Genomic DNA, 16,720 nt, shown 5'->3' on the forward strand with positions numbered 1-16,720 from the left:
AGACATAGTGGCTGATTTAGAGTCTAGCACAATTCCCCGATAGCTCTGTACTAGCAGAAACCGTGTTTCACAAGGGAAGCAAGCTAAGGCTCTAACTTTTGAAACCCAACAATTCTTCTCCTATTAAGGAGGTAAAGTGACCACTTGTTTGGTGGGGGGAGGGGGGGTTGAACCATCAATTTTTAGCTCTTGCATACTATGCATAACCTTCTATGTCATGATACAATAAAGGTTGCACCGGCACTGGTGACATTTAAGCCTCATTTATGTCAGTTAATGATGATTAGGACAAGGAACAGCTACATTAGTTTCAACTTTTTCCAGGAGATTTGGTGTGTTTCAATGTGTTTCATTTCTTCCAAAAAAGAGAGTGTGGTTTCCTATGAATTGTGTTTTTCCATAAGAAGTGAGCTGTGCTTTGTCATGGTACTTTCATCAAGTTGCATCTGAGTGACTGGGTGATGATGATGATGGAATGTGCAGAAAGAGAATGTCCTCTGTCCCCTGCTGGTCTTGGCAGTTGGAAAGGCTGGAAGTTTATGCAAGTCTGCATCTGAGCATCTGTCTAATTGTTGTCATTAGAGACCTACTAACAAGTGAATAAACTACAATCTTTTCGACACTGGTCTAAATCATCTTTATGACAATAGTGAAGAGCTGTTCCATATGCCCTGCCTGCACAAGGAAAGAGTCACTTGGCTTGCTACATATATTTTCTTTTATAAACTTGAAGAACACGAAGATTAGGACAACAGCTTAGTTTTTCATGTGCCCGCAGAGGACAAAGACAAAGAGCCAGTATTCAAGTGTTACGTATTGTTGGAAATGGCCCTTTTTGCAGGGTTATCCCCAAACCTTTTGCTCCTTCCTCCTTTATTTTTCCTGACCCGTGGTTGTTGACAATAGGACTCTGTGGCACTTTACCACTGCTGATCAGTGCTAAAGTGTACATGCTCACTGTATACATTGTTATTGGGATTGGTTATCCATGATTGCCATATTTGTTTTACCAGGAAGTCCCTGGTAAAGTGCACTGAGTGTACCAGTGCTGGTGATTCAAATGCTACTAGTGGGCCTGCAGCATTGTTTGTGCCACCCACAGGAGTAGCCCTAAAATGGTGTCTCAGGCCTGCCACCGCAGTGCCTGTGCGCAGTCTGTGGACTGCCATGTCAACCTGGCCAGTGTCCCCACTGACCGGGTCTAACCCTTTCCTGTCTGTACACATTGGACACCCCTATGGAAGGCCCAATGTACCCCCCTGGGCAGGGTGGGGTGTATGTGAAAGGTACAGCATGTACTAGTGTTGGTGACATGCTCTGATAGTGAATTACAGCCATTTCCGTTTTTCACTATTGAAAGGCTATCTTGCCCATAGGCTATAATGGGGAATGCTGTGTAGTGTTTGCCTGCATATCTTCCCAAAGGAGAAAGATAGGACATAAAAGTCTGGTATCCCTGAACTCAGAATTTAATAACACATATTTTAGGAAAGATGGTTTTTTAATCCTGTGTTTGAAAACAGCACTTTTAGAAAGTGGCTGTTTTCTTGTCTGACCTTTCTGTGTGCCTTGGCCTGTTTGTGAATTGACTGTCTGGTTTGTGAGTGACAGGGGCTGGGGAGCCCCCAGGAGGCTGGATGAGCCAGCTCTAGGCTGAATGACTGCATCTGCATCTTGAGCGGTGGGAGGGGCTAGCACCTGTGCCTGAATATGGCGCTGTGCCCGCCTTCCACAATGCTGGCTCCACCTCCTGCTGGGCGGCTGACGACCCTGCCCCTCTTTCTGAAAGGAGAGGAGGAGACAGAAAAACAAAGTGCTCTGGACCTGACCTGAACTGGTTCTGACCAAGCCAAGGCCTCTCTGCCTCTAGAGAACAAAGGAAAGTCTGGTATTAAAAGGGCTACCCAGACTACAGAAAATTAGATCATCCTGGAATCAAGAAGGAACCTCTGCCAAGGAGAAAGCTGGAAGACTGAAGAGGAAGGACTGTCCTGCTGTATGTTTATGGGCTGACCTGCAGTTTTTTTGCTGCCAAAGAGAGGGGAAGGACTTTGTTGTTGCTTTGTCCCCTAGCTTGAAGAAATCTCCAAGGGCCCGAGGAAGAGATGGCCTCCTGTTAAGAAGTCCCAGGAACAAAAGGACTTCACCCCCAGCTCCCCCCTGATTTCTGCTGAGAGAGTTCTGCCTTCCTAGAGTGCTGAATCCGACTGAGGGGCATTTGGAAGTTGTTGCCTGCTGTTTGGGAAGTTGGACAAGGAGAAACAAAGACAATCTGCAATTTTCACGCATCGCTCGCTTGCGGATCCCATCCCCGAAAGTGCGAGGAAATTCCCGCCACCTCGAAGATCGAGATCATCGCAGCGCCTGTTGCCACTGCAAGAACCGACGCATCGTTTGCTTGCAGAACGCATCGACCCGGTGTGGGAAGTTTCCTGTCGCTGCGAGTATCGACGCAGAGCCTGTTATTGCTGGGTGTGATTGTCACACCACTTGCTTGCAGACCGCATCACGTCGCTGCGAACATTGTCACAGAGCAATCGCATCGAGGGGCCGCGAGAGGAGAAGATCGACGCTGCACTGCGCATCGTCACCACACCTGAGATCGTCGCCGCCCCGGAGATTGTCACATCGTACCTTTGACAGACGGTTCCTACTGAACCTTGGAATCCATACAAGGTATAGCCTCCCTCTCCATACAGACCGAACTCGTCGCAACACGCCCGCTGCGTGCAGCGGGGCTGTCGAATCGCCTCCCCAGGGTATCAGGAGTGACGCATCGCTTTGTTTTCAATGCTGCAGCTTTATTTTGGAACTTTGTCGCATCTACAGGTACTTTGGGCTAAACGTGATGCAACTGTGGATTTTTTTGACGAAAACCTTAAGAACTCTTTTGATATCATATCTTGAACTGTGTATGTTGGATTTTTGTTGTTTTGGTCTTAATACGTTTATTTTTCTAAACTGTTATGGAGTCCATTTGTGATGTTTTCACTGTGTTACTGTGAGTGTTGGTACAAATACTTTACACATTGCCTTTGATAAGCTTGACTGCTTGTGCCAAGCTACCGAGGGGGTGAGCAGGGGTTATCTAAAGAGTGTATACTCCTTACCCTGACTAGAAGCAAGGGCCCCTATTTGGACAGTGGTACCTACCTCTGCCAACTAGAGACCCCCAGATCTAACATGTATCCTGAGGTTTGGGGCCCAAGTACCCTCAGGCTCAGGTCCATGACTGGTGGCTTTCTGGTCTTGGAGGCAGCAATCCAAATAATGCGGGAGAGTAAATTAATGTTTGAAATTCATTGAGTATATGAGGTTTTTTAGAACTTTTTCAATGGTGGTTCCCCAGAAATTGTGTCCAGATTCAGTAGGGCCTGGTTTTAATATTGGCAGATGGGTATTTCATCACAGATATTCATCCGCCTTATTACAAGTACACTGGGATATAGCACTTGTGATTACACAGATGGGATGTTGTCACACTTGTCAAGGAGTTACCTTGCTACCAAAACGTAATCAGGGCCGTAGCTTTTAATAACAGTTGTAAAGGTTTCCTTGAATGTATCAAGTGGTAATGCTCTAGTGCAGTGGAAATAATCTGTAGAAATGTTTCCACTAGACACAGATTTATGCAAGAGCTACAGGGTGCTTGACTTCCTCATATTAAAGAAATGCACAGTTAGTATTCTTTGAGGGATGATGGCAATGTCTGTGATACTGAAGCAAATTGATAGGAGAATTTTGTGAAAGCAATTATATTTCTGTTTTATTTAAGTGACCCAATATTCTTTTGCAATGTGGCTTTCTTGAATCATAATGATTTGAGCTTCGATATATTTTAGATGCTGGAATGGACCATCACATTTTTAGTATTAGACAATTTGTTAATGTTTTGGGTCTGGATTTCTATTCTTAATGTCTTCTAACATTCATAACTCCAGAACAGTCTTCTTTGAGTGAATCATATGTTTTCCCCCTTTTCCCCATTTATCTTCCTATGCACTTCTGTCATTCCCTTTCCCTTTTTATCCTTACCTACACTTAGTCCTTCACCTGACAACTGTATGAGGTTTAAGGGAACCCTATGTTAACTGTCTGACAAAGATTCAACTGCCCAAATTGTAAATGCTTGGATGGTATATGCCCCATTCTAGAAAACAAAACAGATTTCAGCTTTGAAAGATAAAGGATGGGAAAACAAATATTGTAAATTTCTGTTTGTGTGAGGTGTGCAATTTTATTAAAGAGCGAGGGAAGATGTCTGACCAGAAAGATCTTTTTTTTATAAACTCTTAAATACCATTGGTCCTTCATGAGAGTTTCAGGAAATGTATGACAAATCTATGTTCACAGTCTTTAGCAGAATTGTAGATGATTGTGAAGGAGGATAGGCCAAGTAGGAAGAGAAGAGTGACATTTGGTATATTAGATTAGGAATGTATATCAAACAGAAGAGGCTGAATGGGGAGATAAATACGTGAGTCACAAGCAAAAGTGGTAATGCTGAAGTGAATCTGTAGAGGCAAAGTAAGCTAGGAAGGAGAGTGGGTCAGAGTTGCGAACAGTCATGAGGATGAACAGAGAAAGAATGGACCTCATTCGGTAATGAATTTACAGCCTACGCTGACAGTCATGTAAGAAGTCAGGTGTTAGACCTGTCAGCGCTAGGGTGGACTTACCCTGTTTTTTTTTGTCCTTTCCACCTTATTTTTACCACTGTCTTCTTTTGTTGGGCCTAGGTCTCTGGGCGCCTTACCACTGCCAAACAGTGCTGAGGTGAAGGTGCTCTCTCCCAATAACATGGCTGTCACAGGCCCCTGCTACTGCGGAGTGGACATTGAATACACGCACTAGTAGTTACCTGGGGGGAACCTCTGCCAGAGTATAGGTGGTTGGGCCTAGAGGAGGAACCTACACTACTGGGACTGACTGAGCTTAGGCCCTGCTGTACCCAAGTTAGATTAGGGACTCTGCCAGTCTGCTGATCTTGCTCAGTGAGGAGGAACTCAGGGGACCAACTCCAGTGTGCGGCAGGGAACCATCCTGCCTCTGATGCCTGCCAACTCAACCCCCCCTTCTTCCCCCCAAGAACCTGCACTGAGACCTGCTGTGTAATCTTCCCCCCAAGACAAGTGCTGAACTGAAGTAGTGGTCTGTCTGCTGTGAGCACTGCTGGGGGATCAACCAGGTAATCAGCGTTGTGCCAACTAAGCGCTTGATTGAGAGAACTGTGTCCCACTGTGCTGTGCTCCTGAAGTGCTGTGTCACCCTGAAGCTCTACTTTGCCCAGGACTTTAAAAGACTGCGGCTGCAAGAACTGTGCCCCCTGCGCTGTGCTACTTAAGCACTGTATTAGTAAAGCGCTATCTGCCAATCACCACCGCCGCCCGGTACCTGTGTGCTAGCGCTGTGTCCTTAAAGCCCTTATCTGCCAATCACCGCTGCAGCCAAGGTGCCGTGGGACCCGAAGCGCTGCCTGCGCCTCCCACGTGTGTGCTGGTGTCGGACGCTGTGGCTGATTGCGCCTGGGTGCCTGGAAGTCACCGCTGCGGCCCTGGTGCCTACTGCCAAAAAGGATCAGCTGCTTCAGAAGTCACTGCAGCGGCCCCTCAAGTCTGGAGAGGGCGGCCGCAGTATTGGTGAGGCCCGCACTGGGCCAGAGTAGCCAGTGCGTCCGTCGACATGTGACGAGGGACTGGCCGCATCATCAGCCGCACGCGCATTAGCGCTGTGCAGCCATTGGTTGAGGCTGCCGCGTCCCCAGCGAGCCACGCTGGGATTGGCGGTTGCGGGCATGCCTCCCTGGAGCCGTGTCTGATTGGCTCTGAGGCCAACAACAGAGCCGGTAAGCTGAGGCCAGTCCAGGCATCACTGCAGGTCCCACGAGAGGAGTGGGAGCCCCCTGCCTCGCCCAGGCTGACCGCATGTGAGAAGAGCGGGAGGAGGAGCTGCTGGGAGCCCGCTTAGCCTGCCCGGGCTCCCGAATGAAGGCTGAGGCCTACAGCATCTGGTAGACCCCCCCGGGGGAGGGCGGAGAGTCTGCTGGTAGAGCGGGGCTGCCGAGGAGCCTCAGAACATCAGAGAGGCAGCCCATTGACCGCCCCTCCCCACAGGAGACTGCACTTGAGCCCTGTATGCCTTGTTTCACCCTGCAATGGCCCTGTTGGCCCTGAACGCCTAAAGTGAGAGAGAAACTGTGTAGAGGTCTCTGAACTGGGCACAAGACTGCTCTGACTACGCATGTACTGTGCACTGAGTTAGTTCCTGTTCTAGGTTCTGCATAAGTGCCCACACCTGGGAAATGTTGTGCATTTTAGGATACCCTTGCCTAGGAAATGTTAATGATGCTGTGTTAATGTTGCTGATGCCATATCTCTGCCCACGGAGTGTTGCATTTTCATGACAAATCCCTTTTGATGTCCATGTTTACAGGAAATGTTGTTGCCTAGACTGCCCCTGAACAGATTGTTATTTTCACTGAATTAAGGTTGGAGAGATGCTAACCCCATTTGCCTGATATATGAGAAATGTTAAGTGCCTGAACTAATAAAACTAGATAAAGAGAGAGTCTTGAGTTAAACAGCAAAATCGTGTGGTGTCAAGTTATTGCATGTGCCTTCTTGAGTCAGTGTGAGTGTGTGCTGCACCACTGCTTTACACATTGCCTTCGGGTGCCTTCCTGCCTCGCGCCAAGCTACAGTGTCGGAATTGGTGACCCCAGTTCTAGCATCAGACGACAATTGTCCTGTGAAATATATTTCAGTTATACTTGCAAATACATTTGTAGAGATTAATAGCAAAATATAGGGGTGAAAATTTAGGAGAATAGAAATATAGAGTGATAAAGTAGGAAAAGATGAACAGAACGGGTCAAATCGACCATAGATCTACTTAATACAAAATTTTGGACTAAGGTATTTGTATTCAATTGGAAGAAGACAGCCAGGAGGGCAAGAAGAGTTGGCTTACTAAATAGAAATGGCAGTCAGTGCAGTACAACAGAAGAAGAAACTCTAGAAGCATGGATGCAAAATTACTTTCAGAAGGTGAAGATAGCGTTGACACTTGATATTCCAAACTTTTGCCTTTTTGAAAGTGTAATTTGTTGAGAGCAAAAGTAAGTTTAAGTAAGTTTCAGGCCCTACAGTGAGTGAATGAGATGCAGCAGCAGCACAACATTAAAGTTGCAAAAGCCTGGAATACTTAGAAAATGATATAACCAAAGGGGGGAGAGAGAGAGAGTCAGTGGATTCGGTCTCCCTTGGTAATGCGAACAAACAAAATGGAATCCACTCTGGGAGTGGTGGTGGTCCCTAAAGTGATGGGGAACACACAGTGTTGTTTAAATGCCCCTCACACACCAACAGGCCCCTTGGTGTCATGCTTCATCATCGGGGCCTTCGCACCCCTCTACGGGATGCGGCGTGCTACGACTCACGGCTACGCAGGAGCACTAAGTAGTGAACTATGTGAGTGGGTGTGTTGTCTAAGTGAGTGAAGTGAGGTGAAAAAGTGAGAAAATTAAAAAATACCTGGCATGTAGGAAAAAATAATTTATTACGTCCTTGGCTGGTACTGTTAAAAATGTTCAAAGTGCGGTTGTAGGTATACGAATTAAGGTATTTACAACCAAGGTGTCAACATGTTTCGGAGCGCAGGGGCTCCTTCTTCAGGACAAGGATAGGCACGTATCCTCACCTTACTCACATGAGAAATGTCAAAGTGTTTAAAAAGAATTACAACAATGTGTAATGTACTTAACAATGTTATAAGTCAGTTCAGTTGCGCCCAATAGGCGTTGATGGGAACCTGTGGAGAAAGCATAAAACACAATGGTTCAAAAACTAAGAAAAGAATGATTTTCCTAGTACACACGGTTATATAATAGAACCCAAAAATGGGGTTCAAAAACCTGTAAGAAAAACATTCAAAGAGCGAAAGTTTAAAAAGGACAATACACAGATATACACAAACGTACAGTCACAATGTCGAAACTTTCCCTGATTCAATGGAAAGAGAACCTATGGAAAGGATGACAAGATCAGGGCTTACTTCTTGGTCTCAGTCCGATAACCTCATGAGCCTATGCGTAGTATTGGGGGGATCCTTCCACAATGCTCAGTATAGCAACCTAAAAGATTTAAAAAGTATGACTCAGTTGTCTTTATGAGCCCCAGCCAGTGTAAAGCACGCAGTTAGTACTAGTAGTTATGGCTGTCACTCACGGTCACTCACGGTTACCGCATAGCTATTTGCCTGCCTTCCCCTCAACGCTGCTCCGATGAAGTGAGTGGTTGTGGGTGGCGGTGTGTTATTTATACTCATCTGTTAGCCAATTAGTTGGTAATATTGGCTAATGGAATCAGGAAACCTGCCCATTTAAGGAGATTTTGGCCTCGAGATCCGGAGTTGCGCGACCAGTTCAGTGTCAGCCGCACATGTGATAGTGGCAACAGTAGCAGTAGTCTGCACATGCGTGTCACAGGAAGTGAAAGCGCATGCGTGAAACCCAGACGTTATTCTCGGAAAACAGTCTGAAATGATGAAAGGTGGTATGATACCTAATCATCTTAAAAGGTTCCATGGAATAGAATCATTGAGGCCGGTGGTGTCAGTTCCGAGGCGGAACACCCACCGTTGCTCTTTTTCAAGGAGTCCTACCTCCGAAGGTAACTGTTCGATCACAGTCCAATGTAGCTCATTGACACAGTGTTGATGCTCAAGAAAATGGGTTGACATCTTTGTTGTTGACTTCTTGCACCTGATGTTGCTTTTGTGCTCATTGATTCTCACTTTTACTGGTCTCGTTGTCATTCCCACATATTCTTTTGCACATGGACATGTAATCAAATATACAACCTTCTTGCTATTGCAATTTGTGAATGCACGTTGTTCCCAGTTAGTGCCATTACTAAAAAAAGCAACAGTCTCACTTTTTCAAATGGCACTAACTGGGAACAACGTGCATTCACAAATTGCAACAGCAATGATTCTATTCCATGGAACCTTTTAAGATGATTAGGTATCATACCACCTTTCATCATTTCAGACTGTTTTCCGAGAATAACGTCTGGGTTTCACGCATGCGCTTTCACTTCCTGTGACACGCATGCGCAGACTACTGCTACTGTTGCCACTATCACATGTGCGGCTGACACTGAACTGGTCGCGCAACTCCGGATCTCGAGGCCAAAATCTCCTTAAATGGGCAGGTTTCCTGATTCCATTAGCCAATATTACCAACTAATTGGCTAACAGATGAGTATAAATAACAAACCACCACCCACAACCACTCACTTCATCGGAGCAGCGTTGAGGGGAAGGCAGGCAAATAGCTATGCGGTAACCGTGAGTGACAGCCGAAACTACTAGTACTAACTGCGTGCTTTACACTGGCTGGGGCTCATAAAGACAACTGAGTCATACTTTTTAAATCTTTTAGGTTGCTATACTGAGCATTGTGGAAGGATCCCCCCAATACTACGCATAGGCTCATGAGGTTATCGGACTGAGATCAAGAAGTAAGCCCTGATCTTGTCATCCTTTCCATAGGTTCTCTTTCCATTGAATCAGGGAAAGTTTCGACAGTGTGACTGTACGTTTGTGTATATCTGTGTATTGTCCTTTTTAAACTTTCGCTCTTCGAATGTTTTTCTTACAGGTTTTTGAACCCCATTTTTGGGTTCTAATATATAACCGTGTGTACTAGGAAAATCATTATTTTCTTAGTTTTTGAACCATTGTGTTTTATGCTTTCTCCACAGGTTCTCATCAACGCCTATTGGGCGCAACTGAACTGACTTATAACATTGTTAAGTACATTACACATTGTTGTAATTCTTTTTAAACACTTTGACATTCCTCATGTGAGTAAGGTGAGGATACGTGCTTATCCTTGTCCTGAAGAAGGAGCCCCTGCGCTCCGAAACATGTTGACACCTTGGTTGTAAATACCTTAATTCGTATACCTACAACCGCACTTTGCAGATTTTTAACAGTACCAGCCGAGGACGTAATAGATTATTTTTTCCTACGTGCCAGGTATTTTTTAATTTTCTCACTTTTTCACCTCACTTCACTCACTTAGACAACACACCCCCTCACATAGTGCACTACTTAGTGCTCCTGCGTAGCCGTGAGTCGTAGCACGCCGCATCCCGTAGAGGGGTGCGAAGGCCCCGATGATGAAGCATGACACCAAGGGGCCTGTTGGTGTGTGAGGGGCATTTAAACAACACTGTGTGTTCCCCATCACTTTAGGGTCCACCACCACTCCCAGAGTGGATTCCATTTTGTTTGTTTACATAGAAAATGGCCTGGATCAGTTAAAGGCACTGGAGTGAGCGAATCACATAGTTAAGCATCACCAGTGCAAAGTCTAAAGACATGTGAAAAACACATATTTGTCCTTGCTCAAGATACTGTGCTGATCATAAGCCCGATCACAGTTTGCTTTGATGATTTGGTGTAAGGTTAGCGCAGTTTTGCAGAACAAAATACCGAGATATAATTTTTAACAGCTGCCTCTATGTACACTTTACTTAAATCACAGATCTTTTAATGTTTGCCCTCCATTTACAATGCAGGTAACAACCCCTCATTTTAAAATGAAAATGTCCTACTTGTAAAGTATCCTTCACAGTGTCATAGAGAGAAACCTCATTCTCTGCACCTCCTGGGTCATTTGGTTGTTTTGAAGGAGTCGGGTCACTGTTGGTTTCATTCTGTGAAATTAAAATGTTTGTTGATAAAGTGCTACTGTCATAAAAGAAACAATACGGCCTCTAGCTTCATCATTTACATATAGGGATGTGGGACAGAAGCTTTGAGTGACTTATGGGCATATTATCAAGACAGGCGATAAAATTATCGCAGTTTTAGCGGCAGAAAACTGCCGCTAAAACGGAGATAATGGGCTTGATAATATTCTCTATGGAATTCCAATTGAAGCCCATGTTAGATGTGAAGGACATCTAACATGGGCTTCAATTGGAATTCCATAGAGCATATTATCAAGCCAATTATCCCCGCTTTAGCGGCAGTTTTCTGCCGCTAAAACTGTGATAATTGTATCGCCTGATAATATGCCCCTTTGTTTGCTATAAAACAATGTACTAAAATGCAACAGGGACCCTATTCCAAATTGCACCAATTAGAAGAGCCTGCAAGTATAACATTAACTAAGTTCACCCTTTTCTCCATCAGAACTAATCAATAAGAGGCAATCGATGAGTATTCATTAGCACGTATTAAATATTAGCTTACATTAATGTGGTAGTCAGAATATGGACTACCCTAATATAGCATAATATCAAGGTAAATACAAGGAGGTAAGAGTAGATTTACCATTCTTTAACGTTAATTAATAATTGATAATATGTGTATCTTTAAAGTATAGAGATGTAGAAAGAACCTATACTGACATATGGAAAATTAGCTTCACATTATTGTTGTAGTCGATATTCTGGCTAAGACATTTTTGTGGTATAATATTTTTATAGTTGATATTCTGACATACAACCATGTAGTTGCAGAATTTTTAGTCTTGCCCTCACGGGCATCTCACAGAGAGGACCTCATAGAATTATGCTGGGAGAAAGGAATGGAGCTATAGTCCCTATTTTTAAATTATGTTGTTTTGTGTCAGGTATTAAGAGCAGAAGTTGGTTAAACTCCAATCTCCTCAATTGGTGTTCAGCCTAAGTAATATATAATGAGAAAAATAATTTTATTTATTTATTTTAGGTTTTTATAGAGCGCGTAGTCACCCAAGAGTATCCCAGCGCTAAACCTTGTGGTCCTGATGGATGAAAGTGCGGGGGTGGAAGTGAATTAAGGGAAAAGAAAGGTTTTGAGAGATTTCCTGAAACGCAGGAGGTTTGGTTCTGATCTAAGTTTCAGGGGGAGTGCATTCCATTGTTTCGCTGTGTGGACCGAGAAGCGGCGGCCTCCTGCGCGGGCCTTTTTTATTCTGGGAACTACAATAAGGTTTCCATGGTCCGATCGAAGCGCTCTAGTAGGTCTGTAAGGTACGATACAGTTGTTGAGGATTGGTGGACCTGCGTTGTGAAGTGCTTTGTGAGCCAGGCATAGTGCCTTGAATATCACTCTTTCCCTGATCGGAAGCCAGTGTAGTTTTTTCAGTGCGGGTTTGGCTGATGTTCTGGCTGGGGTATTCGTGAGCAGCCTGGCAGCGGCATTCTGGGTTTTCTGTAGTATTTGGAGAGTGGTTTCCGGGGCTCCTAAGTAAATGGCGTTGCTGTAGTCCAACCTGGACACAATTAGGCCTTGGATCAGCAGTAGTCGGGACTTGAAAGGGAGTAGGGGGAGCACCTTCCTACATGATCTTATTAGGCCGTGACAGATGCCGGCCGTTTTCCTTGCCTGCGTTCTGAAGGTGAGATCTTTCTCTAACCATACTCCCAAACTCTTAACTTCCGTCTTAGGGGTAGGAGGTTCACCCAGACAGATGGGCCAGATGTTTGGGGGTAGATTCAGTGTTTTTTGACCTAGGAGAAGAATCTCTGTTTTAGACCCATTTAATTTCAGGGCTGAGTCACTCATCCATTGATGTATATTGGAGAGGCAGTCATGAAGATTGGAGGGCTCTTGCTTGGGGTGAGAAAGAGTTACCACTAGCTGTGTATCGTCAGCATAACTGACGATGGTGACTCCAAATGGGGAGACCAACCCCTCCAGTGGGGCCATGTACACGTTAAATAACGTGGGGCTTAGTGATGAGCCCTGTGGCACACCACACCGGAGGGGGATGGCGGGGGAGCGGCCTTCACCTTCCCAGACTTGGAAAGAGCGTTGGCAAAGAAAGGACGAGAGCCATTTCAGCGCCGTATCTTTCACTCCGATGTTTTCTAGGCGTTGGGTTAGGACCTGGTGGCTGACAGTGTCGAAGGCCGCGCTCAAATCCAGGAGGACCACTGCCACTGATCCTCCTGTATCGAGAATTTCTCTGGTCTTCTCCACTGCTGCAAGGAGAGCGGTGTCCGTGCCCTGACCTGGTCGAAAACCCGTCTGGGAGTTTTTAAGGAGATGGTTGGTTTCCAGGAAGAGAGACAGTTTTTTATTTACAAGTTTCTCCGCGACCTTACCAATCCAGGGGAGGAGGGAGATCGGTCTATAATTTGATAGATCCTCAGGGTCTAGTGATGGTTTCTTAAGAAGTCCTTTCACGACCGCCTCCTTCCAACTCGAGGGGACTTCACCTTGGGCTAATGAGATGTTAATTAGGGCGGTCAGCGGGGACACTATGGTATGGGTGATATCTTTGAGGAATCTTAAGGGTACTGGGTCACTGGGGGCGCCACTCTTGACTGAGGCAAATGTTGCTGCAACCTCCTCCATAGTAACCGGGCCGAATAACGCCAGGTGAGGTGTGTCGGGTTCCGCGGGGGAATTCCTTTGTAAAGGAGGTAGGTCCTTAATTTTTTCAGGGGTGTCTGTTTTGGCAGCGGGAAGGGAGGCAAGGATTTTTTTAATTTTTTCGCAAAAAAGGTGGCTAGATTGACACATTTTTCTTCTGCTGCTTTAGGGTCCATGGGTTTTTGTGGGGGGTCCGGGACATGAAGGAGCTCTTTAAGGATACGGAAGGTCTCCTTGGCTGAACAGGATGAATTCTTTATTTTTTCCTCGTAGAAGGTACTTTTAGCATTACGAAGAGCTAGTTTGTACGCTTTCATGGATGACTGAAAGGTGTCTTTATTCTCCACAGACTTATCTTTCCTCCAAATAATGTTGCTGTTTTACATTGTTGCAGAATATCTTGATGTCAAGACACCATCTCAAAGTTAAGAAAATAATTGATTCACTTTTGCATTTAATATCATTATTAATTAGATTGAGGTTTAAAATATTGTTGTATATATTATTGTATTTGCTTAGTGTTATTGTTTATTTTTGATAAACATTTTGCATGGATAATTTTTGATTTTTTTTGCTCAAATTTTAGAAACAAGTTTTAGAGTGCGTAAGGAAGTAGCATGGGAAGTGACTTAAAACTGTTTGTCTCTTTATATTTGTATTTTTTAATTAATAACTATTTCAATTTGTATTTTTCAATTTTGAATAAAAAAAATCTGGTTAATTTTAAGGAAGTTTACATTTAAAATATCTATCTATCACAAATTGTGGATTCAATTTTAAATGCGTTTTTGATAATGTTTTAGATGTAAGTTGTAATGTTTGTAGGGTTGTTGAGAAATGTTGACATTTCTCTACATTTTGCTTAATTTTTTGTCCTAAAATGTAGTTAAAATGTTATAAATGTTTCATTGGTTTATGATTCATTCTTAGAATCGGAGGGCCAGGGGAGGAAGGGGGCCCTGATAGGGGCCCCCAAAGTCACTTTCCACCTGCCGTTTCATGGCGGGCGACTGCTATGAAAGGACAGGCAGAAAGCAACATCGTAAACCCAACGGTGGACCAGAGGTAGGCTCCTCCGTCATTTTGGGATTTCAATTTTGCCAGCAGCACCGACTGGATCTGTCAGCCCATCGGAAGGGGAGTGGAATTTGCCCGCGGGTTTCCCTCCGACCACCAGTATCATTATACGGTAGTCAGATGGAAATCCATGATGTTGGGCAAAAAACCTCCGAGGAGCTGTTTGATGGCTTTTTGCATGACATCATAATAAGGGCCATAGATGTTTTTTTCGCATGAATTTCGCATTTGTAAAACACTGTACATTTCTATTTATTTAAATTTGTATATTATAAAATTTTGGTATATTAGTTTTGACAATTAATTTAGTAATTCATGCATTATAAAAATATTTTATTATATCTTTGAATGTGCAATTGTGCTTTTATTTAGTTAATTTATAATATATTTTATTATGATGTGATACATGGTCTGTTATTAGAAAGATTTTCACTGTATGGTTTTTTATAGATCAAATTATAAGGTGCTTAGGTGTATGAGGTGGTAGTATGCTACTTAATTTAGTTGTGGTCTAGGTTAGTATAGTTTTGCAATTTGAATTAATTAGTATGTTACTTTGTCATAGTAATTGTAACGTGCATCGAGTCGGCCTAATTGTAAAGTGTTTGATATTTACATGTTGTTTAGGTTTGCATGTTATAATTTCATTATTCTAAGTGTTGTTAGTTGTGTTTTATGGCTTTGTATGAGTTTTGTACAATGGGAAGACAGGTTTCTGTGTTTGCTTTTTCTTTGTATCATCATGGAAATCTTTTTTTAAATGGTGTGTGGTTTTTTGGGGGGGAATTCGTTTGGGTTATTTACCAATTATTTCCCTTAATTTTTCTTGTATTATGCAGGATTTCAGAATCCTTCATCCATTTTTTTTAAATACTTGTCAGATTTAAATGGGTGCCCAGGAGTCTTTCCCATGGACGTCCCTACCTTCAGTATTGTCTGCTTTGGGTTTGGCATCATCCTTCATTTTCTCAGGATGGCATCTCCGCATACTCCCCATCTCCTTCGCCTGACTCTGGCTCTTCTTCATCTTACTCCTCCTCCCCTCTGATCACTTCCCTTTCCTCCTTTTCTCTTTGTGTCTCCTCATATTCTATCCCATAGAAAGTCCTTTCTCAGTTTCTTATTTCCTTCATGTTTTTGTCTCCACCCCTTTTCTCTGTTTGCCCTTTCATTTGTCCTTCTTTGCTTTCCAGATCACAGTGTAGTAAGACTTTTGGCATTGAGACATTGCCGGCTTGTTTTCAAAGTAAGTGGTTTTTTAATTTCTCTCTCTTCACAGTGTGTCCTTTTGCGGTCTTGGGCTCTATATTTTTGATATATAAAGATTGAATAATTATTAGTGATGTTTCTGTAATTTAATACAGTTTATATATTTTGTTGGATAAGTTTCAAGTGTTGGAAATTTTTGTGTTAGCTTGGTGCAATCCCACTGTGTAGTGCTTTGGTCTAGTGTGCTCTCCAGGTGGACTTCTCCAACAGTGCAAACTTTATATGCAGCAGTATGTTGCATGTTTTTGTCCTTTATTTATAGTTTTATATTTAAGTAGAGTTTCTATATTCTAACTGTTTTTGTTGTACTTATACTTGTAAATAATGTAACAGAAAGCAAAGCTTTGCTAAACATTTAACATTATAAAATGAAGGCTAATTGTTTTTTGTATCCTTAAATATGTATATTTAATATTTATTAATTTATTTGGTTAAAATGTATATTTCTTTTCATAAATTCTATCAATCGTTTCCTTGGCAATATTTTTGTTTAAGTTGTTTTGATCATGTTTCATTGGTTTTAATGTGTTGTCGATATTGTATGTTTCTTTATTTTTGTTTTCTATACCAAATGTTTTTCTATATGTGTACCATGGTATCTTTGTCTTCGATATTGAAATATTTTCTATTCAATAAATATAAAGTTAATATTAAGTTTCTTGATATTTTTTTATATTTAGGCCCTGATTACGATGTCGGGTGAACTTACGTCCAACCAACACCGTTCCAGAATGGGAACTGACTGACCTCAGGTCGGCTGTAGTCCGCATCATTTGGATGTGACTGCACACAGTGTGGTAAAGCACATCAATTTTCCTATGGGAGCTAGTGCAGCAGGTGGAAAAAGCCTGCAGCATACGCTCCCATAGAAAAATGGATATTACAAACATCCCTGCAATGTGTGGCAGGCACCTCACGGTGTCCCCTCCATAGTGCAGAAATGTTTAGGCAGGGCCAAATGATGAAGACCAGGGGGGACGGGGGCCCTGCCAGGAGC

The 16,720-nt window shown here is 43.4% G+C and overlaps 1 protein-coding gene across 7 annotated transcripts in view; it reads right to left on the bottom strand.

Moving 5' to 3' along the window:
- LOC147677679 (SLAM family member 9-like) overlaps nucleotides 1-16,720 on the bottom strand; it is a 752,048-nt gene that overhangs the window by 25,691 nt on the left and 709,637 nt on the right. For 5 of the 7 annotated variants that reach the window (XM_086945322.1, XM_086945327.1, XM_086945324.1 and 2 more), the window contains one exon: nucleotides 10,623-10,724. The exons of the other annotated variants lie outside the window; for them this stretch is intronic. In XM_086945322.1, coding sequence (XP_086801448.1) covers nucleotides 10,623-10,724 — 102 coding nt within the window. The remainder of the gene's footprint in view (nucleotides 1-10,622; nucleotides 10,725-16,720) is intronic. 7 annotated transcript variants of the gene reach the window in all.

This window comes from Lissotriton vulgaris, chromosome 12 (assembly GCF_964263255.1).
Source record: "Lissotriton vulgaris chromosome 12, aLisVul1.2, whole genome shotgun sequence".
In the NCBI taxonomy this organism is placed as follows: domain Eukaryota; kingdom Metazoa; phylum Chordata; class Amphibia; order Caudata; family Salamandridae; genus Lissotriton; species Lissotriton vulgaris.